At 53.5% G+C, this 21,947-nt stretch overlaps 1 protein-coding gene across 1 annotated transcript; it reads left to right on the plus strand.

Annotated features, from left to right (window-relative positions):
- The first annotated feature begins 16,144 nt into the window (after positions 1-16,144).
- Positions 16,145-20,831, plus strand: LOC149994369 (speedy protein E4-like). Its single transcript, XM_090259054.1, has 7 exons — positions 16,145-16,253; positions 16,789-17,001; positions 17,652-17,710; positions 18,076-18,161; positions 19,719-19,890; positions 20,074-20,148; positions 20,802-20,831. Exons 1-7 carry the CDS (start codon positions 16,145-16,147, stop codon positions 20,829-20,831), a joined length of 744 nt encoding a protein of 247 aa, XP_090115180.1.
- Positions 20,832-21,947: the final 1,116 nt, after the last annotated feature.

Genomic DNA, 21,947 nt, shown 5'->3' on the forward strand with positions numbered 1-21,947 from the left:
CGGCAGCAGCTCGGCTCACGTTCTCCAGCATGATCTTTCCAAAGGATGGTTTTCCTCCAATGATGTCTTGTCTCCGGTCCCTGAACAGCCACCAGACAGCCTCCTCTTCTCAGGAAACCAGACACGTTGTTTCCCAGAGGAGAGGCAAGGCCTGCAGGGAGTGGCCTCGAGCTCACTGTGCTCCCTGGGAGCTGGCCTGGCTCTGTGGGAAGGGAGGCGGACAGGTTGCCACACTCCTGGGGCCTGGGTCTCCACCCTGCACTCGCATGAGTGGCCACCCCACCTGGGGAGCACTTGTGAGCCTGCAGGGTACCTGGCACCTACTGAGAGCTCAAGCTGAAGATGAGGCAGACACGGAAGCCATTGTCCGCGCGCTCACACTAAAAAGCCTTCAAAGGCAAGAAGCTGATGAGCATGTCTCGAGCTACTACTGTGACCAGGGTCCTGAGGCCTCGCTTGGGTCCCATGGTGCTGTCATGTGAGCCAGCAGGGAGGGCGGGTCAAGAGCAGCAGCCACAGGGCTGTGGTTTCGCTGCCCGGTGTGTTAGCGGCTCAGCGCACACGGCTGGGTATCTGTTTATTTCATTAAAATAAAGTTTTCTTTTTATTAACCTTGGGGAGAGAATGAGTGATATCAACGTGGATCGTTGTTCCACCTATTTATGTATTCACCGGCTGCTTCTTGGATGCGCCCTGATGGGGGATCGGACCCACAACTTAGGCACACAGGAACGCCACTCTAAGCAACTGAGCCTCTCAGCCAGGGCACGCACATGGCCGTTCACAGTTAAAATCAAGGGTACAAATATCAAAATTCAGAACCTCAAGTGCAGTGACCACATTTCATGTGCTCAATAGCCACATGTGCCTTTTGGCTCCTCTACTGAAAGGTACTGATCTAGAATATGCCACTGTAGAAAGTTTTCCCGGATGGAGCTGTATTACACGGTACTCGCTCAGTAAATAGTAAGGCACAGAGAAGGGATAAAGAGAGTAGCAGGAAAAAAGAGAAGAGGGGGGTAGATGTTGCTTTGTGCTACCAGACTGGAGACCGAGGTGCCACGGATCACGGGAACAACTTTCCCAAAACCCCTTCACAACTGTTTGGAACACATTCTGCCCAGAAGGTCTCAGAGGTCAGGGCGTTACCTGGAGACAGCAGTCCGCAGCCACAGCAGACAGCAGGTAAAGTCGAGGCCAAGCTGGGCCATGGAGCAGCAGCTTCCAGTCCTGGCCTCTGAGGAAGTGCCAGACCAAAGGCTTGCAGACAGCGCCCTCTTGTGGCTCCTCGCGCCAGCTTCAAGAAAACACACACAGGCAGGGAATGCTGGGGCTCAGGTCTCATAAACTACACAGCACCCTGATGGGTGGGGTCACTGCAGCAAAGCTGCCACTGCATTAAGGACAGGTGGCTGTCACTGCCCTGGAGCACATCTGGACCGATTTCTGAACGATGGGACCAAACCCTCCCCCATACCTGGAACAAAATCACCACTGCCGCCACTGAGGCCCAAGCGCCACGTTCTCCACAGCACCTCCCCTGCCACGTTGTCTGCCGTAGCCTCTGAGGGGGTCTCCCTTGTCCACTCGCACCTTGCATCCCAGGCCATCGATTCGGCCATAATGCCTTTTCCCAAACACAAGTGTGACGCACTTGTGATCTTCTAAAAACCCCCCACTGTCTCGCCCCAGCTCCATCTTCTATCGCCGTCCCCTCCCAAGCATGAGTCTCCTACGTGGCTTGCACACCCCGCACTGTCACCTGGCGGCCTCCACACGGTGTGCCTCTGCCCAGACATTCTGTTCTCACCCTTCACTGGTGGAAAATGAGACTCATCTTCAAGTCTCAGCTCAGATGGCCCTGCCCCTCGGAACATTCCCTCACCCTCAAGACCCAGTCAGCGTGCCTTATCTTATCGATGGTTCCTCATCCCAGAGCCTGAGGCAAGGGCCGAGGACCAGGGTTTTAGTGGGAGTAATCCAGGCGGGCTGGTAAGGGAGGGCGGAAGTGAGACAGGGAAGGAAAGGAGCCAGGATAAAGGACATTTCCAGAGGGGGACTTTGGAGGGGGACATTTCCTGGCGCCACCGCAGGGATCTCCAATGTCACAGCCCTTGGGGTCACCCGGGGAGCCTGCGGAAGCCGTACCCAGCCCGCTACCCATTACGTGAGAATCCGCAGGGTGGAGCAAGGGCATCAGTGTTTTCTCTGTGTGGGAAAGACGAACTGCTTACAATCTCCTGAGACCCAGCTTGGGTGCGTCTGGGTCAGGCCTGAGGACCTGGATTCCCAAACACATCCTGGGGAAGCGGTGCTGTGGTCTGGGCCCTACCAAGGAGCCAGGGTGCCTGCCGCCCAAGTCGTGCAACTCCAAGGCCCGCCTGACAAATCCGCGCAGGGCTGAACCCGCCCGGTGGCCCGAGGACTTACCGTGATCTTCGTGGCCCTGGCATGCTTCCCATGGAAGCTGAGCACGACACTCTCCAGGCCGTGGCTGCCGTAGGTGCCTTTGAAGAGGCCCGGCCTGATGAGGTCCTCCGGGTGGCTGGGCGGGAGGTAGATGCGGCGGCAGGTCAGGCCGTTGCTGCGGGGAGGGTGACGGGAGAGCGTGGCAGAGCCGCACGGGGCTGCAGCGGTGCAGAGCCCGCACCTCCCCGCCCCACCGCGGGGCCCAGGCCGTGTGGCTGACCTAGGATGCCACATCCGTAGGGAGCAGGGGCACCCCATGTTCCCGAGCCATGCTCACCCCACCCACAGGTGCACAGCACCCTCACACCTTCTCTGATTCCAATGAGGCTTAACCCTTTGAGCGCCATGCGTCACTGTTAAAGTTTGTAGGAGAAATGCCATGTTATTTTGCTCAGAAATGCAGTTGATGGAAAATGTCTATAAGAGCATTATTCATGGGCTGAAAATTTCACGACATGTAGTAAATACCCCCTTCTTTTGTAAGCCGTGTCCTTTGACACCATTTAGCAAAAAGTTTACTGCATTAAAATTATTTTGTGACAACAATTATTTTAGAAAAAAAACTCTTTCCTTCAATATGGCTTTTGAAGTATAATATGTGGCATAATATAAAACCGATGATTACAATCTGAAGAAACACTGCGCTACAATGATAACAAGCACTTGTCCAAGGCGATTCTTAGAGCAGGAAAAAGGGGCTATCATTTAGTAGTCTCAGGGGTATTGAAAAAACAACAGTGAGGAATGGTGTGGTTGGAAAGAACAAATGCTTTTAATTGGATGCAGAACCAGTGGAGAGGTCCAACTAGTGACTCTTTGGGGAGTGACATACAGCACCACAGCCTAAACAACACACAGAAGTAGTGGGGGTAGAGCCCTGTTTCCTCCCATTTCTCCTGCTCTGTACGGACACGGGCTTGTAGCTACAGACACCATGGCAAACTCGCTGGCACCAAGACCGGGAAGAGAGAGGAGGCCTGGCCCCTTGCCCGCACACGGCTGCCGTACCTAAGGGAGCCCGAGCACACACTCACCTGGATGTGGCCGTTGTGCGGCCCGCTGTGGCCATACATGCACTCCGCCGTGGGTCGATTTCTTCTCCGTCAGGTGAATTCTAAACCAGGGCTTGAATCGCATGGGGTCATCCACATCAGGGCCATGGGGAGGCAGGTACATCCAACCGATAATGAACGAGCCGTCCCACCTGTAGGAAGGACAAGGGCGCACGTCCACAGGAGGGTTACCTGAGGCACCAAGGCAGAGGTTCCTCACCCGCAGCTCTTCACAGTGACCACCCACGTCTGCATGCTCCAGGCCCACGGAGCACCTCAGGGCCAACACACATCAAGATACCCCTGATCTATCACAATGGGACAAGCATGGCCCTGCCCATCAAGTGCTTGTTCATGACAGAGTCGTTATCTAATGAAAAACAACGTGAGCCCTGGCTACTGTGGCTCAGTGGATTGAGTGCCCGACTGCAAACCAAAGGGTCACCGGTTCCATTCGCAGTCAGGGCATAGGCCTGGGTTGGGGGACAGGTCCTCAGGTGGGAGCGTGTGAAAGGCAACCACACATTGATGTTTCTCTCCCTCTCCTTCTCCCTCCCTTCCCTTCTCTCTAAAAATAAATAAATATTTCTAAAAGTCAATGAGACTATACTTAATAACAGTGTATTTGATCACTGAAATTTACTGAGAAGACAACTTCAACGTGAGATGATGGATACGTTAACTACCGGTAGCTAGATGGTGGGACCATGCAGTGTGCCTTAGAAATCTTACATTTTTGTCAATTATATCTCAATACAGCTGAAAAATGAACTCTTTAAATGCAAAAAAAGCAGTTAGACCTGAATCCAAGAAAGCCTTTTAGAAAGGGGAGGCAGCTAAACGACACGAGGAAGAAGCGGAATAATCTCCTAAGTGATGCCCAATAAATAGGGCAACTGACCTGAGAAAAAAACGGGGTGCTGATTTCAACAGGACATCACGAGCAAAACACACAACTACAGCGTGCGGGCCTGCTTTGGGTCCCGATTGGAACGAACCCGCTGTCAAAGGCAGTTTTGAGACTATCGGGGAACCTTACATATGCACAGGGTCTCAGGTAATGTCAAGGAATTACCGCTACTTTTGCAAGATGTGATAAGAACGTGGTGCATATGTAGGGAAATACCCACATTTGTAGAGATCCACATTGAAGGATGAACACATGAAGCAACACAGGCCTGGGATTTGCTTGAAACCTCCTAAGAACAGAACGGCAAGGGGCAGAGACAGAGGCCACAAACTTGGCGCACTACCAGTAACTGCTGAATCCCGGTGGCAGGCATTGGCAGTTCATGCTACCATTCCCGCTATTCTTGTGTGTTTGAACCAGTGACAGATAGAAAGGGACAGAACTCAGATCAAAGGACACGCAGTCCCCACACACACGCTCAGCACAAATGCACCCACATTCTCAGTGCAGGGACACGGACAGCCCGGTCGGGAGGACCCCGTAGTCGCTCCTGCCTGCCCAGGAAGAGCCCAGATCTACAGCTTCTAGCTCTAGCCACGGGAGGAGAGAACTTACTCACTCCTGTGGCTGCCTGTCTGAGACGAGAGCCAGTTGCTGTTATTCAGTCATGGCATCCATTTCCCCTGCTTTGAGAAGCTTCTTTTTATTCATTTTTATGACTCACTGCCAGTATGAAAAACAATTCTCACCCCCACCCCCCACCCACCCCACGACTAAAAAGAAAAACATACGCCCACGCTGGGAGCTGTTGGGTTGTCCCTGAGAAAATGCTTTAATAGCAAGGCTTTTGCCCAGTGATATCAAACGTAACATATGTAAAGTGTGTTTCTTAACGAACGCTCCCACCAAAGAATATAAAGCCATACTTATCCCCGTGCAAACCCCACTCGGTGAGCAACCAGAGTCCCCAGGTGGCCCGTCTGGACCACGCTCGGAAGAGCCACACTGAGGCTGTCCGGGGCCGCTGAGAGGCAGACCCACCACTGTTACATGGCGAGCAGCCGGTCTCCCGGACCGGGCTTCTGGCCTGAGCCAGCGAGAAGGGAAGCAGGGGCAGAACACCAGCGCTCCCCGGGGCACCCGACTGTTTCCACTGGGACATCAGCTACAGCAACACCTGGGCCCAGGCGCCTGCCCGGAGTTGGCAAAGTATTAACCGCACATGCCTGGCCCTAGGATTTCTGTTCAGGAGGCCCTGTTCAGGGCACATGCACACCTCACGGTGGGGGAGAAGCTGCTCTACAGAGAACCACCTAGGGCCGCGAAAAATAACTGATGAGAGGTTCCTTGTGATTGCTCCAATGACATATAGCAAGCAGCTGACTTGCCCCTCGGGTAGAAAAGGCACTAAGTTCCATCCACATGGGGCAGCAGTCCTGACTTCACAAGAAACCACACATGAAGAGAAAAGAAAAGAAAAGAAAAGAAAAGAAAAGAAAAGAATTCACACGCGAGGCTCTCGGACTCACCACCACATTCAGCAGTCCTCCACAGGGCCCGATATCCGGCTGCCACAACCCCGAGATGTGTCTGTATCGGTGGAGCACTACAGGAAGAGACAAAGCGGGTCTTCATTTTAGAGCCAGCCAGTCTTCACTTGACAGTGCATCAGGGGACAGGGCAGGAGGGGGAAGACAGGACTATGAAGAAATTACAAAGGCTTGTAACAGCCTTGCACACAAGGAATTCAGCAAAGCTTACCTACAAAACTTCCTAAAGAATTCTAAGAATGAAAACGTCTTTGAAAAGCATAGTAAAACAGACAACGGAGTCCTTTGGAAACCCAGCCTCAGTGTGAGCAGCTCCAATGACAGGGAACTGCTGTCTTGCAAGACATGGACTGAGCTGAGCGCCTTTGTGAAATGACGAGCCTCGCGTCCGTTTACACAGCTGAGGGGGCACGGGAGTCCTTAAGAGGTGGCGGCAGAGCCCACAATGTCATGGGACTGTACATTAAGAATTAAGTTGGGTCTTCTCTCTTTTTTTAAAAACATCGCACTTCCCCACCTGATTTCAAAAGCAAGGCAACCGTATTCACTGAAGACGACTGGAGAGAAGGAAACCCAGTGCCAACCTGAAATCTCACTAGAGAGAGGACCAGCTGCAGTAAACCTTTTGGAAAATGTCCTTCACTTCAGTTTTCCTCTGCCTTTGCACACGTACTTGTTCGGTGAAAGCTGACTGAATTAATGGGCAACCAACTCACGTAAAGCCCTGACTGCCAGGCGTAGGGTCTGGGGTCTCTGTGCAGGCACTGTGTGGTAGGTAACGTCGTGTACCAACTGGACTGGACCACAGGGTGCCTAGACACTTGGCCAAACATGATTGCACATGCGCCTGGGAAGGTGCTTCTGGCTGAGGTTAACACTTATACCGGCGGACTGAGTAAAGCCGACCGCTCTCCCCACTGGGGTGGGCCTCGTCCAGTCAGGTGGAGACCTGAGTGCAAGGCTGATCTCCCACCAGTAAGAGGGAACCCCTCCTGCCTGGCTGCAAGAGCTGAGACATGGCTTCTCTAACTACAACAAGATAATAACCCTCCTGTGAATGAGGGGGGATTTCCTCCTCCTGCCTGACAGCCTTGAGGTGCACACTGGCTGAAAGTGGCCTGTCCAGCCTCACTGTATACCAAACTCCTTCTATCTACTAGAGCAATTTGGAGCACTGCCAGGATTCTAGGTTAGAACCTCAAAGCCAGAGCCCTACAGGTCGTTATTTTCAAGTTCAAAATGCACTTCAACAGTCACCATCAATTTGCACACAGGGACACGTGGTAGGTATGTCATAAGGACAGCACATCGCCCCATGATGCTTCCACCTTCTTACACACACAGATTAGTAAGATAACACATGGCCTGATATGGAGAAAAAGAAACACAAGTGATACTGCAAAAGCCACTAATCTGAGGCCACAAAGCTCCTGACAGTCCCAATCTGCAGCCTCAGGTGATGCTGACTTGCTTCTCTCTAGGACAGCGTCGTGCACTCGGTCAAGACTGTGGATCCTTTCTGGTCCAGCAGAACACGGCCTAGAGGCTTCTAGAAGACCAGGGGGACACGGGCCCTCAGTAGCTCCAGGGACGGAGCGAACGGAGGAGGAGGAAACAGTGCAAGGTCCCAGGCACCTCGCAAACCAATCGTCACAGCGCTTCTCTGGAACGTCTGGGTAACAACAGAGAAGAAATTCGAAGCTGCACTGCATCAGAACATTTTAGGAGCACTGGGATACTGGGGCGTAGAGAGGTTTGAAATTAGGATTGAAATGACTGTTTTTTCCCCTCAAATACTTTATTTATTTATTTTTAGAGAGAGGGGAAGGGAGGGAGTAAGAGAGGGAGAGAAACATCCATCTGTGCTTGCCTCTCATGCACGCCCGATGGGGACCTGCCTCGCAACCCAGGCCTGTGCCCTCACTGGAAATTGAACGGGCCACCCTCTGGTCCACAGGCCAGCGCTCAATCCACTGAGCCGTGCCAGCCATGGCTCTCTTTTCACACATTATATATTTTTTCCTCATACTCATGGAGGCAAGAGACCACTCAGTTTAAATATGTCCACAGAGAAATGCAGCCAATGCTTACCCACATCGTATTTTCATTATGTTTTCTGGATCTTCCTAATTTCCTACAACACAATGACTACTCCATTTTTATAACTACACCCAAAGCTTAGAGAGGACAGCAATCTCCAGTTAGAACGGTGCCTTCTAAGCTGTTGGCTATCAGCAGCTGGGGGACATCATAACACGTGGCTAAAGTCCAGAGGCCCTGGAAGGCGTGGTGAAAAGTCTGGACTCACGATACATTCTTACAAGCTACAGAAAACGTCCGACCACAACACACGCCCAACACAACTCCAGGCACTTCCTAGCTCCCAGCCCCCGAGCCTCCCTCCCACACGTGGGTCACAATTCCATTCTCGGTCTTGGCTATCAGTTCCAGAGACACTGTTGTTCTAGAAGAATCCCGTGGCAAATGTATGACATAATGACCCTCTAAGTGCTTGTCCACTGCATTTAAAAGCCCGTGCCAGGCTGTTCCCGTCAGCACAGCCATGGCGATTGATCGACAACTCTCATTAAGAAGTGCTACGTCATATTCTCTTCCACGGGCCTGGAGAAGGCACCGTGGCTCACTGACTGCCAAGCAGAGCGAGAGCGGGGCCGTCTAAGACAGAATGTTCTAGAGAGGCTGCTTCCAACAGGTTTTGGAGGAGAACACAATTCATGCCTTCAGATTTGGCCCACCTCACCCCCTTGTGGCCCGGCTCCTCCTGACCGCTTATACACACTCCTGACGAGCCCCCTCGCCACTGGTCTTCACTCAGGCAGCTCAGCTCTGGGCCCGACGACACAAGCACTGTGGGCTGTGCACAGCGCTCAGACACTGCCCCCAGCACGCCCACCAGTCCTGGCGTCTCCACACTGACTCCTGGGGGGTTCCCCGCTGTAAGTAAAATGGGACAAGCGAGCTCGTCAGCCGCACGTCCAGAGCCTGGCAGGGCTTAGGAGAAACGCCACAGATGACTCTATTCCTTGTGTTCCGAGTAGGTTTTATTAGAAACCGTGCCCTTATAAGACTCAGAAGTGGGTCTCGTCCACACAGGCGATGCCGACACGGGGCCCACTCAGCGGGGCTGAGGTAATAAGCAGCAGCGGGTCCCTGCAAGCAGATATTTTTAACATCTTTCTTGACAACTGAAATTCACACTCTGCATCTCAGCTCAACCTAATAAAAACTGGAGATAGCCTTAATCACCATGGAATATGGCTTAGGAAAAGTTCCAGAGCCCAAGTAATGTCCATCAAGAGGAATCCGGTTCTAAATAATTAACTCTTTCTACGGCGTTTTGTCTCACGTGCATGTGGGTACAGGTACGCAATTTCTTCAGATTCACATATGCTGTCTAAACGCAAGTGACTACTGAAGCCTAGGACAAACCACTTACACTACCTTTTGGAATACAAGGGCTTTAGGGCTTCGACCCTGCTCTCTCCGCTCGGCCTTAATAAATAATAGGTGCTAAGGTATGCATCAGAGCGATCGTGCTGGTACTACCCCAAAACACAAAAGATGCTGCAGAAACCTGGCCCGGCCCAGCCCACCGCTCAGGTACGACGCTGGTTACGGCCACCCCACAGGGAACAGAGCGGAAAGGTGAAAAGACAGCACAAGCCAAGGGCAGCTGGCTCTTAGGACCAAAGCGTCCGCGTGCCGTGAGTCAGAGGTCCCTCCCCATGCAGCTTCTCACCATGCTGCCCTGCCAAAGCCAAAGCAGCAGGAGGTACATACGGCAGGTGTACGCATCTCTGTACCTCATGTGCTCGTAACCGGGAGGAATTTTCACGAAACGTCCTGACCTCACGCGAGGGTTTACACCTGAACAGACACAGCAGGGAAAGGGCTAAGGATGGTTCCACTTTCACGATGGTATAAATAGTTTTCATATGACTCAACACCCTTTCCCTCTCTGCCATCGCACTCAATCCCTGGTACCTTGGGAGGCAAGCACTTGTCAAAAATGAGAGGCCTGGCTGGGAAGAAAATGTGCTAGATCTTCATTTTAATCAACAGATTCACACCAGAAACTCATGAGGGAGGGCAATCTTGGGACACTCTCTTCCTGTCCCTGTCATGGATCCATGGAGCTCACAGCAGAGGGCGCAGCCTGTGGGCATTTAGAGTGGCTCTTTTGGGAACCCTTGTGCCCCGACTAAGATATCCAGCTTGTATAATGTATGCCTAGTGTTTTCCTCTGCTTGTGCTCGTTCTGCTGTTGAGTATGGAGGATGTCTGCCAGCTCCTAACTCAGACCCTTCGCTTCTGAATCAAGGCTGGCTCACGCTCCCACCTATGCCAGGGAATAAGGGTGAGTTGCCTTCAAAAGCAAACTCACAAAAATATGCTCCTGCATTGTGAAACCTGCTTTCGTTGGGGGCAGATTAAACACTTTAGGATACCAAATGAAGATAATATAAATTATTCTCTGAATTTCCCAACCGTTTTCAAGGGGTCAAGAATAACCAGTCAAAAGAAACCTCCAGATAGCCTCCTTTGTCTGCCCACATCCCCGCACGCACGTGTGTGTGTTCACCTCGTCATGGCCCTTGTCCCCAGTCTGTTGCTCACATCCTGACCTACCCCTGACCACACCAGTTCCTGCTCCCCAGAAGTCCCTACCCACCTACGGAGAAGATTGTTCTTTGACGTGACTGTGTCTGTCCCACAGGTTGGACCTGAGCCAGAATGGAGGCTCATTTCTGCAAACACCTCTCAGAGACTGGTTGATCAGAAATGATCTTCATTTAGATTTAAATCGGCATCCTCCATAGTCTCCTGCTGTGTACTGGTTCCCAGAACAGGTGCTTGTCCCACCCGGGCCAAACATGTAATTACCTATACCTGGCTGCACTCATGTACTAGTACCTGTGACTTTCACCCCTCTTTCCTATGTCATTCTTTGGTGCTTGCCAAGTGGTGTGGGGATCCATTTCATTCTTCAGCTGCCCCAGACGTACCTCATATGTAAGTTTGGCCAGCCTCTGCTTCAGTCTGCTCCCTGCTCTCCCTTACAGAGGTAGATTTTCCTATCTCACGGCTTTTCCCTGGGTCTGCGTGCACAAACACCAGCTACCTGCCCGACCCCCTACACTCACAGCCAAGACGTGCTCTGCAGGGGCCTTATTGACCACGTATGCTGTCCTCTGGGGGTCACAGCCTGTAATGCCTGGGACACGTGAGCACCTGCCTCCCTCTACGATGCTATTTGGAGTGCTCGCACTCTTTTTGCCTTTTTGAAGATTTTATTTATTTACTTTCAGAGGGAGGGGAAGGAGGGAGACAGGGATGTGAGAGAGAAACATTGATTGGTTGCCTCTCACATGCCCCCAACTGGGGACCTGGCCTGCAACACACGCATGTGCTCTGGCTGGGAATCGCACTGGCGACCCTTCAGTTTGCAGGCCGATGTTCAATCCATTGAGCCACACCGGCCACGGATGACAACCATCTCCATGCTGCTCTAAGATGACATCATCAAATAGCCTCACAACACTCAAAAAGCAGTTATCAAAGAGAAGAACTGGTCATATTACTCATAAAAGCCAGCTGGTCGTCCCTAAGAGTCACACAACTTTTCTTGAGTGTGTGTACACAGGGACTGGTGTAGCGAGCTTGGTTCTAACTCTAAAGAGATTTAACACACTGAGCTATGGACAAATAACAGAGGAACTGAGGGTACAGCCAGGACCACGCGGGCTCCCACAGGATAAAGGCGGGGAGGGCACCGGCGGAGCACCAGCTTCCTGCCCCTGAAATTCTGGGCTTTAGAGGAATCACAGAAGCGTTGTTCTCGCCCATGAGACGAGAGGACAGCAAGGGTTACATTTCCAGGAGAGATGACCACTCGGGCCTCCCCAACACACTTCCTCTGGAGGGACACACGTCTCCTGGGTTGGTGAGATGTGAAGCAGGGGCAAGACAAGAAACTAAAGTCTGGACGTGCACAAGGCAGGAGGATCGGAAGATCCTGAGCAGATCGGCCTTGCGGTGGGACCCGCAGTCAGGGGGGACAGCCGCGCCGGAGGCAGCAGCCAGCATGAGAATCATTCTGAGGGCAAGGGTGAAGCCCAAGGACCACAGGAGCAGGGGGAGGGGATGCTAGGAGCTGGAAGAACTGCAGAGGAAATGTGGCAGGGCAGACGGGTCCCGACAACAGCCTGAGGTTCCCTGAGGCAGACAGGAGGGGGCAAGAGCTTGGAGCGCACAGCTGAGCCACCCAGAATGGCGCATGGACGTGGAAGGCCCATGAAGAACTTACAGTCGTTTGACAGGAAATCGCCCCAAATGTCACCAAATCCCAACCCAGAAACACTAGCCAATACAGCACTCCAAAATGGCCATGTGATCACAGCGTGGAGAGTCTCTGGTGCGATGCGGAGGCAACAAGACAATGAAATCGGCCCAGCTATAGGGACTGAACGTATCTCCCCACACAGTCAGCTGCTCTGCAGGAACGCCACGCTCTACCTGTGCTGGTGGCGCAGCCACGTGAAGGAGGGGCACCTCACAAGGGGAGTCTCAGAGGAACAGACCCACGGAAATGACTGAATACATAAAGGCACCAACTAGCCCCCAGACCGGGAAGAAAGCCGGAGTGCTTCAGCGCCCAGTCACCAGCCTGGCCCACAGCGAAGCCCCACCGCCCTGCCTGCCTACTTCTCCGTCCCCAACCACACATGTTTCCATGGAGGAGCGCGGCCCTCAGTTCCTGGGGGAGGTACTTGGTAAGAGGACATCACCTGCTCCGCTTTCAATTGACAACAGGGTAGGAAGCGCTAAAGCAAGTAATAACCACAATCTTCCGAGACGGGCTTAAGGGGAACGATGGTCCTTTTCAGAGAGGTGAACAGGTCAACTTCGGGCCCAAGAGAACGGGGTCGCCACGACTTTCTTACTCTGTTCTTTCATCCCCAGTCCTGGGTGCTAATGATGCACGCCACACCCAACAAGGGGGTGAGTGAGCAGGCTGCTCCCTGTGACCCCGCTGCTCCTGGGCGACATCAGCCTTAACAGGAGCCTTCGCAGCCCCCTCCAAAGGGGCACAGAGGAAAGGCTGGCTGGGGAGGCATTTGGGGCTCGGGACACTTGGTGCACTCACGGAGCGTTGCTCACGACTCTACAAAGTAACAGAGCAAAGGACAGAAATGGCGGGCTGGGGGACTGGGAGGCTGGGAGAGGGGCAACACATGGAGAGAAAACTGAAGGAAAGACCACCACAGGGCTGGAGCCGGATGCTGGGCTGGAGTGGGGAGCGGGCCCACAGGCAGCCCCGTTAGCTGAGGGCCTCAGCGGGAGGCTCACGGATGCATTTCTCACTTCCTATCCGCCATCCGCGCATCCAGTCAGGCTGTCGGCCCAGAAACCAAAAGAACGGACCCCTGCAAGCACCCCAGAGCTTCTTCCTAGGGCAGACAAGTTTCTCACATCTAAAGCAGTGGATACCTAATATCCTCTGACGGGATGAAAAGTAAGGGTACAGACACGCCTAGAAAAGCGAGAAGAGAGCCACCCACCCAGTTTGGGCACTGTAACTACCAGTGCTGGCTTTAAAACATCAATCATAACATTAAGATTAAGGTGTCTAAAAATTACACTGAATTTGGGGACAAATTACTTCATTATCCATCGTTGATGCTCATGCTGTCTGGACTTAGAACAAAGTTAATCATGGATCATATTAATTTAGGCTTTGCAAAGATGTCTTGACAAGACAGACCAATGATCTCCAGCTTCTACAACTTTTCACAAAAACCACGTTCTGGAAAAAGAAACATCTGCTAAGCAACACAGCAAAGAAATCAGAACGAAAAGGAAACAAACTGCTAGAAGGCAGAGAATTTGCTTCCTCTGTCTGGTTTCTTTCACTTCACGTAACCCCCTCGAGGCCTCTATCCCCACTGTCCCAGATGGCTGCATTCCGTTCCTTCTCCTACTTGAGTAACGTGCCACTTGAAAAGGACATCTCACGTCTTCTGTACCCGCTCATCCACTGACGGACCCAGGTTCTTTCCACACCTCGGCTCTGCTGAATAATGCTGCAACAAACCGGGAGGTGCACATAGCTCTTCCAAGTTCTCCTTTCATTTCCTTCCAAGAAATTCCCAGACCTGGAATTGCTACGTCATAGAATGTTGAGGAGCTGCCATACCGTTTTCTGGAAGAACTGATGGGACTTCACTCAGGGTTGGTACAAGCAGATTAGAAACATGGACGTGAACAAATAAAAAATACAACTTCGGGTACATCCTGACTGTCTCATCCAAGTGTTCAAATGATGGATCAGAAGCACGACTCACGGCCCAAGGGTGGAAACAACCCGAGTGTCCATCAGCCCATGGATGCAGCAACAAGATACGGTTTCTATAATCGATATCATCCATCCTATAAAAAGAAGGAAATTCTGGCGCATGCAACAACATGCATGAACCTTGAAACCTTACGCTGACAAAATAAGCCTGAAATAAATGTACAGACACTATAGGATTCCACCGATACGGGTTCCCTACAGTAGTCAAGCTCCTACGGACAGGAGGCGCAAGGGTGGCTGGCTACCAGGACCAGGGGGAGACGGATAAAAGTTCATCTTTGTTGGGTGCAGAGTCTCAGTTTGGGAAGACGACAAAGTTCTGCGGACGGACGGCGGTGACTGTAGCACAAGGTGCATGCGTTCGATACCCGCGAATTTAACCTCTGTTGTGGTTAAAACGGTAAACTGAGTATGTTATTTCACCACAATAAGAAAGCAAGGGAGGGAGGGAGGGAGGATAAACAAAAGGAAGTAAAGGGTTCCGTGCCCAGGAAAACAGGAGAGCTGTGAGGCTGGCAGGTGGTTCAGAAACAGCATCCGCTGACCCTGCGGCGTAACGGGTTGGTCGGTACCTTTTCTGCATCTGCCCTCCCCACCTGCACAGGGAACATTCTGTTCTGTCTTCAACTGGAGACCTTTCCACTTAAGTCTTCCTGTGTGGGTGACATTTCATTCATAGGGTACCTGAGCGGTAGTGAAATGTCTGACTCAAGAGTGAAACACAGGCTGAAAACGTGGATATGTGGATGAGAGTTCCTTCCCTGGACTTGAGGGGCAGGCTTTGGGTGCTTCATGGACTCCCTCAAATCGCAGACACCGTCTGAAGCATGTGAGCGCATGTGCGGCTTTCTAGGATTTTAGGTTCTCACAACGTCTCTTGGAATGAAAGCTGCCTGAGGGTTGAGGATGCGTTTCCCCTGCTTCCAAATCCTGAACATCGTTTCCTGAGACATCGAGCGTCGCCAAAACCTGTGCTTGCTGGTGCTGTGCTTGTCGTTTTCCAAAGTGCCTGTACCGCGCTCAACTGATTATTTTAATAAGATCAACTCATTCAATATTGTACAAGGGAAGAGCTGGGAAGAGAGAAAGAGAGGAAGACAGGGAGAGAAACCGATGTGTGAGAGAGGCAAAGACCGCTTGCACAGGGCCCCAGACGGGGACCAGCCTGCGACCCAGGCAGGTGCCCTGACCGGGAATCACACGGGTGAAACTGTCGCTTGCAGGATCAATGCTCAGTGCAACGAGCCACGCAGGTCAGCGCACCAAATTCGCCGTTTGAAACTAAATTGTCACTTGGCAGGGCCACGGACCCAGGAACTTTTTTACACTTTTACCCTGCTCTTGAAAGGTCTTAGTATTTCTGCTTTACCTCCCTCTCCCGCCAGGCAACACTCTGAAATGGAAATGGGAGAGAAGACCTGCCAACCCAGTTCAGGCTCAGAATGGAGACAACAGCGCACTGGCTGGGGACGAGGTAAAGAGCGATGCTGACACTGGAGGACAGCTCTGGAGGCTGGTCTGAGCTTGTAGGGTCAGCAGCAGGAGACACTGTTTACCCTGACCGTCAGGAGAAGTAAGTGCATGCGTGGCACTTACATGGATTCTATGTATGGCAAGTACATATGTGTGTTTGAGTCTTTCAAACTGGTGGCCGGGTGGGAATAACCGATGACATCAGAGGCTTCCGAACCTCCTGATTGGGAGGATCCATTCCGTGGCGCTAGGCAGCCCAGGTGGGCAACTACTTCTGTGATCGCCCACATTTACGGAAGGAGAACAAGGAGCCATGGCTGACACTGACTCAAGTGCCAACTGTGACCACCTTGGCCCAGAGCCGAGCACCTCAGGGAGCCCGATGGAGCTCAGAGTTACTCGGGGGAACGCAGGACAATCAGGTGAGGAAACGGGGGGCGGCGGGATTTGGCACGGTTGACATTAAGGAGGAAGGGGGCCCTGAGCAGGCTGTGTGTGAAAGAAAGGAGAGATTCAGAGCACCACCGGATTACAGGAGATGACAGGAGCTGGGGACCAGGAGATCCCCATGAAAGGACAGCCTGGGAGGCAAGCAAGGAGGGATAGGAGATGAGATTCAAAGATGAGAGAAGGGAAGGGAAGAAACAAGGACGGTCCTTTTGTCCCCCTTCAATGGGAGAAATCCTCTCAAACGAGGAAGACCTTTGAGGACACAGAAGAATAACGGCAAGGTGAACATGGGGGGCGGTGGAGGGGCGGAGTATTGGATTCACCAAAGGAGGAAGATGAAAAGATGGCAGGGGAGAAGGCCGGTAGCCTATGAGACAAGAAAGAATGGAGGGGTTGGTTTCTAGGGACGGGGGGAGAGGTGGGGTGGAAACGAGGTCGGGTTTTGGTGACCAATAGCTGAATTTCAAAGGCAAAAGCCTTATAACGTACCCTGGGTTCTTAACTCAGGCGCCTGTGTGGAATCCACCACCGCTGCTCGGACAACCGCAGCAAAGCGGAAGAGGGGGCGAGCAGAGAGGCGGGAGGCACAGGAGGAGACCGTCCCCACGCCTAACAACACCTGGCTCGTGGAGGACCGGGACGGTCTCAAAATGACCCTGAAAAGGAAGCGCGGTACAACGGTCCAGAGAGAACACCAGGAGGCCTTTGCCAGGCTTCTCAGTAAGCAGATACCCTGGAGAGCCCCCTCCTAGCCTACTCTTAAGTCACAACTTTGAACAACTATACTTTTCCAACAGAAAAGAACTCCCTGCTGGTTGGTGGGCTCTCCTTCCTAGGTGGGCTCCCTATCGAGTCTCAGTGGGGACCCTTAGATTAGGCTAGACTTGAGGAGGGTTTGCACTGGGAATCACGTGGCCTGTGAGTATTGCACCCTCGGAGACTTCTGAGCTCTCACTGGCCTTTTGAATCTAAATACCTTCACGTGTGTAAGGGGAGAGAAGGAGGCCAACTTCACGCCTTGATGTGACTGTCAACAAGACAAAGGACGGAATGGCTCTGGCATGAATGAGCAGGGCTGCATTCATGCGTGATGGGGGAGCAGCACTGAGTCGCTAAGATCTCAGTCACGCAGATAAGCTGCTGCCACCCTACGTGTCGCTCGGTCCCCCGGGACTGGGTGGGTGAGGGTGGTGACACACCTGCCTCCTTTCCCAGGGAACGATCTCCTCTATCCCTCTTCCTGGCAGCCTCACCCTTCGCCCCGCTCCTCAACCTTCCCCCAGAGCGGCACGCTTCCCCTCTTGAGCCCGGTACGCTCCCACGGAAACTCCGTTGCTGTCATCAGGCTCACACTTGCCCTCTCTTCACAGAGGACCCTGTCATCAAACGTTTCCTTGAGTGGGACGCGCAGCTGAGAATCTCAGATAAGGTGAGAGGGGTTCCTGCTCTACCATCGACCCTCGGATCAGGCGGCAGTTTCCTGAGCCCGCAGTCCCCCCCCCAACCTGCCTTCGGGGACCTAGGCGTGTCTCGCAGTGCGGACGGCAACCCTGCCTCTGCCCCGGCTCTTCTGGGACCTGAGCCCAAGGCTTGTCCCTCTTCTCTCAGCTCTTGGGGACTCCCCCTCGCTCCAGCTTCTCAGAGACCCTCCCGATGCCGGCCGGCCCAAACACAGAGCATCTCTGACACCCTAGGCGCCTGCCATGCCGGGAGCATCAGCCTTTCCCTTGTCCCGCTCTTCCTCCTCTTTCACAATGTGAGTCCTCGTGTGTGTCTTCCTCCTCTTCCCACCAGTACCTGCTCTCAATGGTCCTGGCCTATTTGAGCCGCGCCGTCCTGTTCTCCTGGCAGTACCGGCGCATCCACTTCTTCCTGGCCCTGTGAGTACCGTGCTGAACCCCATCAGTCACTTTCATCCTCTGGGGAGCGCGGGGACACGAGCGGGTCTCCGACCTCTCACCTGCTTTCCACCCCATTTCTACCGTGTACACTGGGGATGAACTTGATAGGACTGGACTACAGCGTGTCTTACACTGTTCTTAGGAAGACCCAACAACACCAATGTCCGTTACAAGACTGAAGAAACCACAAGAAAACATCAGGTCCTCACAAACATTTCACACCACCCTTCCCCTGAGTAAACAGGCTTGAGACGAACCGTTCCTAAGTCTTCTCCCCCACATCCCGCCACACCTCTCGACGACACCACATGTCACGGTCCTTCTCCTCAGTGCAGGCCCCCGTCACATACCACAGATCGATTGTGAATACTCGCCCCGGGTCCCGGGCCGGCCTGTTCGGCTGTTTCGAGTGCCGTGCGGTCCACCGAAGTGTTGCGGGTTCGGTCGCGGTCAGGGCTCCTGAAGGAGGCGACCGATCCGGGTTTCTCGCTCACGTCAATGTCTCTCCCTCTCTCTGAATCAATGCACATCTCCTCGGGGGAGGAGAACAAACAGTAAGACCCAGGGCTCTTTCTTACCAATCTCCCTGAATGGACTTCGAAACACAGCTCTAACCACTTCCCCACCCCCCCACCCAACAAGTCCACTGGCTCATGTTGTTCTCAACCGAGGCCAGAGTTCTCGCTGTGAAATCAGCTCTCTCTGCACCCTCCATCAAACCCGGTGACCACCCTGACACTCCCCTCTTCGTTTCGCTGCTCTTCCCAACACCCTTCCCTGACTGTATATTGTGCTTTCTGTCGCGGTACTTTTACACGCATGTAACTGAAAGACACAATCTCCTCTGAAACTAACTCAAACGCCAAAACCTTCGGACCTCCTCACTTCTGCACCCCGGTAGCCAAGGAAAAGCATTGCTAATTTAAATAAACAAACAAACAAAAAGCACATATATATCAACGGGTTCTTAAAACACTCGGCACCCTCCTCTTCATGTCGCACAATCTGTATGACATTGAGTCTCTGAGGGCATCAGTTTTGCACTTGACGAGGACACAAAGCGTTCGGTCATTCGTCCTATGAAACCTTACAAAGTGCACCTCCAGGGCCAGGGAGTGTGAGGATGGGAGCATTCAGAAGGGCCCCTGAGGGAATGCGCCAAGGAACCCAGTCCTGCCTCAGTCACTTGGTAGGAAACCGTGAGGACTGAGATGGGCCAGTCGGCTCCTGCCCGCAGGAGCTGTCCAGGGGCTCACACGACAGGGAGACGGGTGTGCGCGCGCACGGCAGGGTCAACGAAGGGGGTGGGCTTCCCCACTCAGTTCACTGTATCTGCATCGTCAAGGTAGGAGAGGGGCCCTTCAGCTGCCTGCTCAGCAGGGGCTTCTTGTGCCTGGGAGGCGCTCTGCGACCCTGCATGGGGCTCCTGCGGGTCCTGTGTGAAGGCCGTCCTGCCTGCGTCCTCTCTGGGAAGCTGACTGCAGGCAGGGCCCCTCTCCGTCTGCTCTCAGCTGACACCCTGATGGCTTTCCTCAGCTACCTCGCCATTGACATGGAAGAGGACCGCTGCGCCCCTAAAGAGGCCATCATTTTCTTCCTCTACGGGAACAACAACCGCGCCTGGCGTCCCATGTTCCAGAAGCAGCGGTTTGAATTCTTCCGCTCCATGGGCTACAGGGCATGGGTCACCAAGGAGGAGTGTGAAGAGGTAGGTGGGCGGCGGGGCTCTGGTGGAGGGCGGTGCCGGGCAGCGGAGGGAAAGGGTCCTGGGCCTCACAGCTGGGACTGGGGGGGTGAGAGAGACGGGGGTGGGGGGAAGGGGCGGACAAGGGGAGGGTCGTGGGTCCACCTGGAGAGCCCTCACCTTTTCAGGGACTCTTTGTCTTTCCAGATCCAGGCCTTCGATCCCCAGCTCTGGGTGTGGCGGCGAGACCGTGCCCTCCTTTCTCAGACCCCGAAGGCTAAGGTAGGTGTGAACGGAGGGAGGGCTGTGTCCCCACGGGTGCAGACGGAATCATCTGTGGACCCTGGAGGAAACCCGACACATTTAACTGCACCGCCCATGATCGTCGACCCCATCCCTCTCCGTCACCCTGCCACACGTCTGAAGCACACCCACCAGGCACACAGCCAGGCATGTGCCGGAACTCCTTTAGCTTTACCTTGTCCCAAAAGCACTTCCCCTGCCCCTCCATTCTAAACGATAGCTTTGCGGAATAGAGTTCTTTATGAAACAGGGCATGAAACGCACTCCTGGTGTGGCAGGGCCGCTCCCCACTCCCGGCTCCACTCTCTTTCTCTTGTCTTCAAACTTTCCGCTGCTGTGGCAGGAAGGCGACAGCCTGGAGAGCAGGAAGGCCGCCTGCCCCTGGCCTGCGCTGGCCTGACTGGGACATCCTTCGAGCACACTGTCCTCGGCACCAGGTTGGTGTCTCAGACCCCAGGCTGGGGAGAAACCACGGGAACCAGCCCCTCTGGGCCAGCACTGCCCATCCCTGGCCTTGGTTCAGAATGCACCGACCCTCTGCTGGGCAGAGCTGGGATTCTTCCCATCTGAGAAGTGGGCGGCCTCTTGGGAGCCTATCTCATTTCACCGGCCTTCTCCCAACATCCCCTAAGGGGCGCCACGCCACTACCACTTCTCGGTGAGGTGGCTCACGCAGTCCTCGGTGCATTGGACGGTCTCTTTGACATTCTCTCACAGCAGAGTCTCCGGCTCGGTGCAGCAGGCATTCCTCCGGGTGCTTCTCAGTCACATTCGCGGTTCATTCACTGAGGCTGCTTTCACCCGCGGCAGCAGCTCGGCTCACGTTCTCCAGCATGATCTTTCCAAAGGATGGTTTTCCTCCAATGATGTCTTGTCTCCGGTCCCTGAACAGCCACCAGACAGCCTCCTCTTCTCAGGAAACCAGACACGTTGTTTCCCAGAGGAGAGGCAAGGCCTGCAGGGAGTGGCCTCGAGCTCACTGTGCTCCCTGGGAGCTGGCCTGGCTCTGTGGGAAGGGAGGCGGACAGGTTGCCACACTCCTGGGGCCTGGGTCTCCACCCTGCACTCGCATGAGTGGCCACCCCACCTGGGGAGCACTTGTGAGCCTGCAGGGTACCTGGCACCTACTGAGAGCTCAAGCTGAAGATGAGGCAGACACGGAAGCCATTGTCCGCGCGCTCACACTAAAAAGCCTTCAAAGGCAAGAAGCTGATGAGCATGTCTCGAGCTACTACTGTGACCAGGGTCCTGAGGCCTCGCTTGGGTCCCATGGTGCTGTCATGTGAGCCAGCAGGGAGGGCGGGTCAAGAGCAGCAGCCACAGGGCTGTGGTTTCGCTGCCCGGTGTGTTAGCGGCTCAGCGCACACGGCTGGGTATCTGTTTATTTCATTAAAATAAAGTTTTCTTTTTATTAACCTTGGGGAGAGAATGAGTGATATCAACGTGGATCGTTGTTCCACCTATTTATGTATTCACCGGCTGCTTCTTGGATGCGCCCTGATGGGGGATCGGACCCACAACTTAGGCACACAGGAACGCCACTCTAAGCAACTGAGCCTCTCAGCCAGGGCACGCACATGGCCGTTCACAGTTAAAATCAAGGGTACAAATATCAAAATTCAGAACCTCAAGTGCAGTGACCACATTTCATGTGCTCAATAGCCACATGTGCCTTTTGGCTCCTCTACTGAAAGGTACTGATCTAGAATATGCCACTGTAGAAAGTTTTCCCGGATGGAGCTGTATTACACGGTACTCGCTCAGTAAATAGTAAGGCA

The sequence above is a fragment of the Furipterus horrens genome, unplaced genomic scaffold (genome assembly GCF_987537825.1).
Source record: "Furipterus horrens unplaced genomic scaffold, mFurHor1.1.pri manual_scaffold_13, whole genome shotgun sequence".
Taxonomy (NCBI): Eukaryota; Metazoa; Chordata; class Mammalia; order Chiroptera; family Furipteridae; genus Furipterus; species Furipterus horrens.

Excerpts from the sequence above, each read along its gene's own strand:
- LOC149994369 (XM_090259054.1), top strand. The coding sequence starts at position 16,145 with ATGGCTGACACTGACTCAAGTGCCAACTGTGACCACCTTGGCCCAGAG. Across the intron at positions 19,891-20,073 it reads CCAAGGAGGAGTGTGAAGAG|ATCCAGGCCTTCGATCCCCA; the intron begins GTAGGTGGGCGG and ends TTGTCTTTCCAG. Across the intron at positions 20,149-20,801 it reads CTCAGACCCCGAAGGCTAAG|GGGCGCCACGCCACTACCAC; the intron begins GTAGGTGTGAAC and ends ACATCCCCTAAG.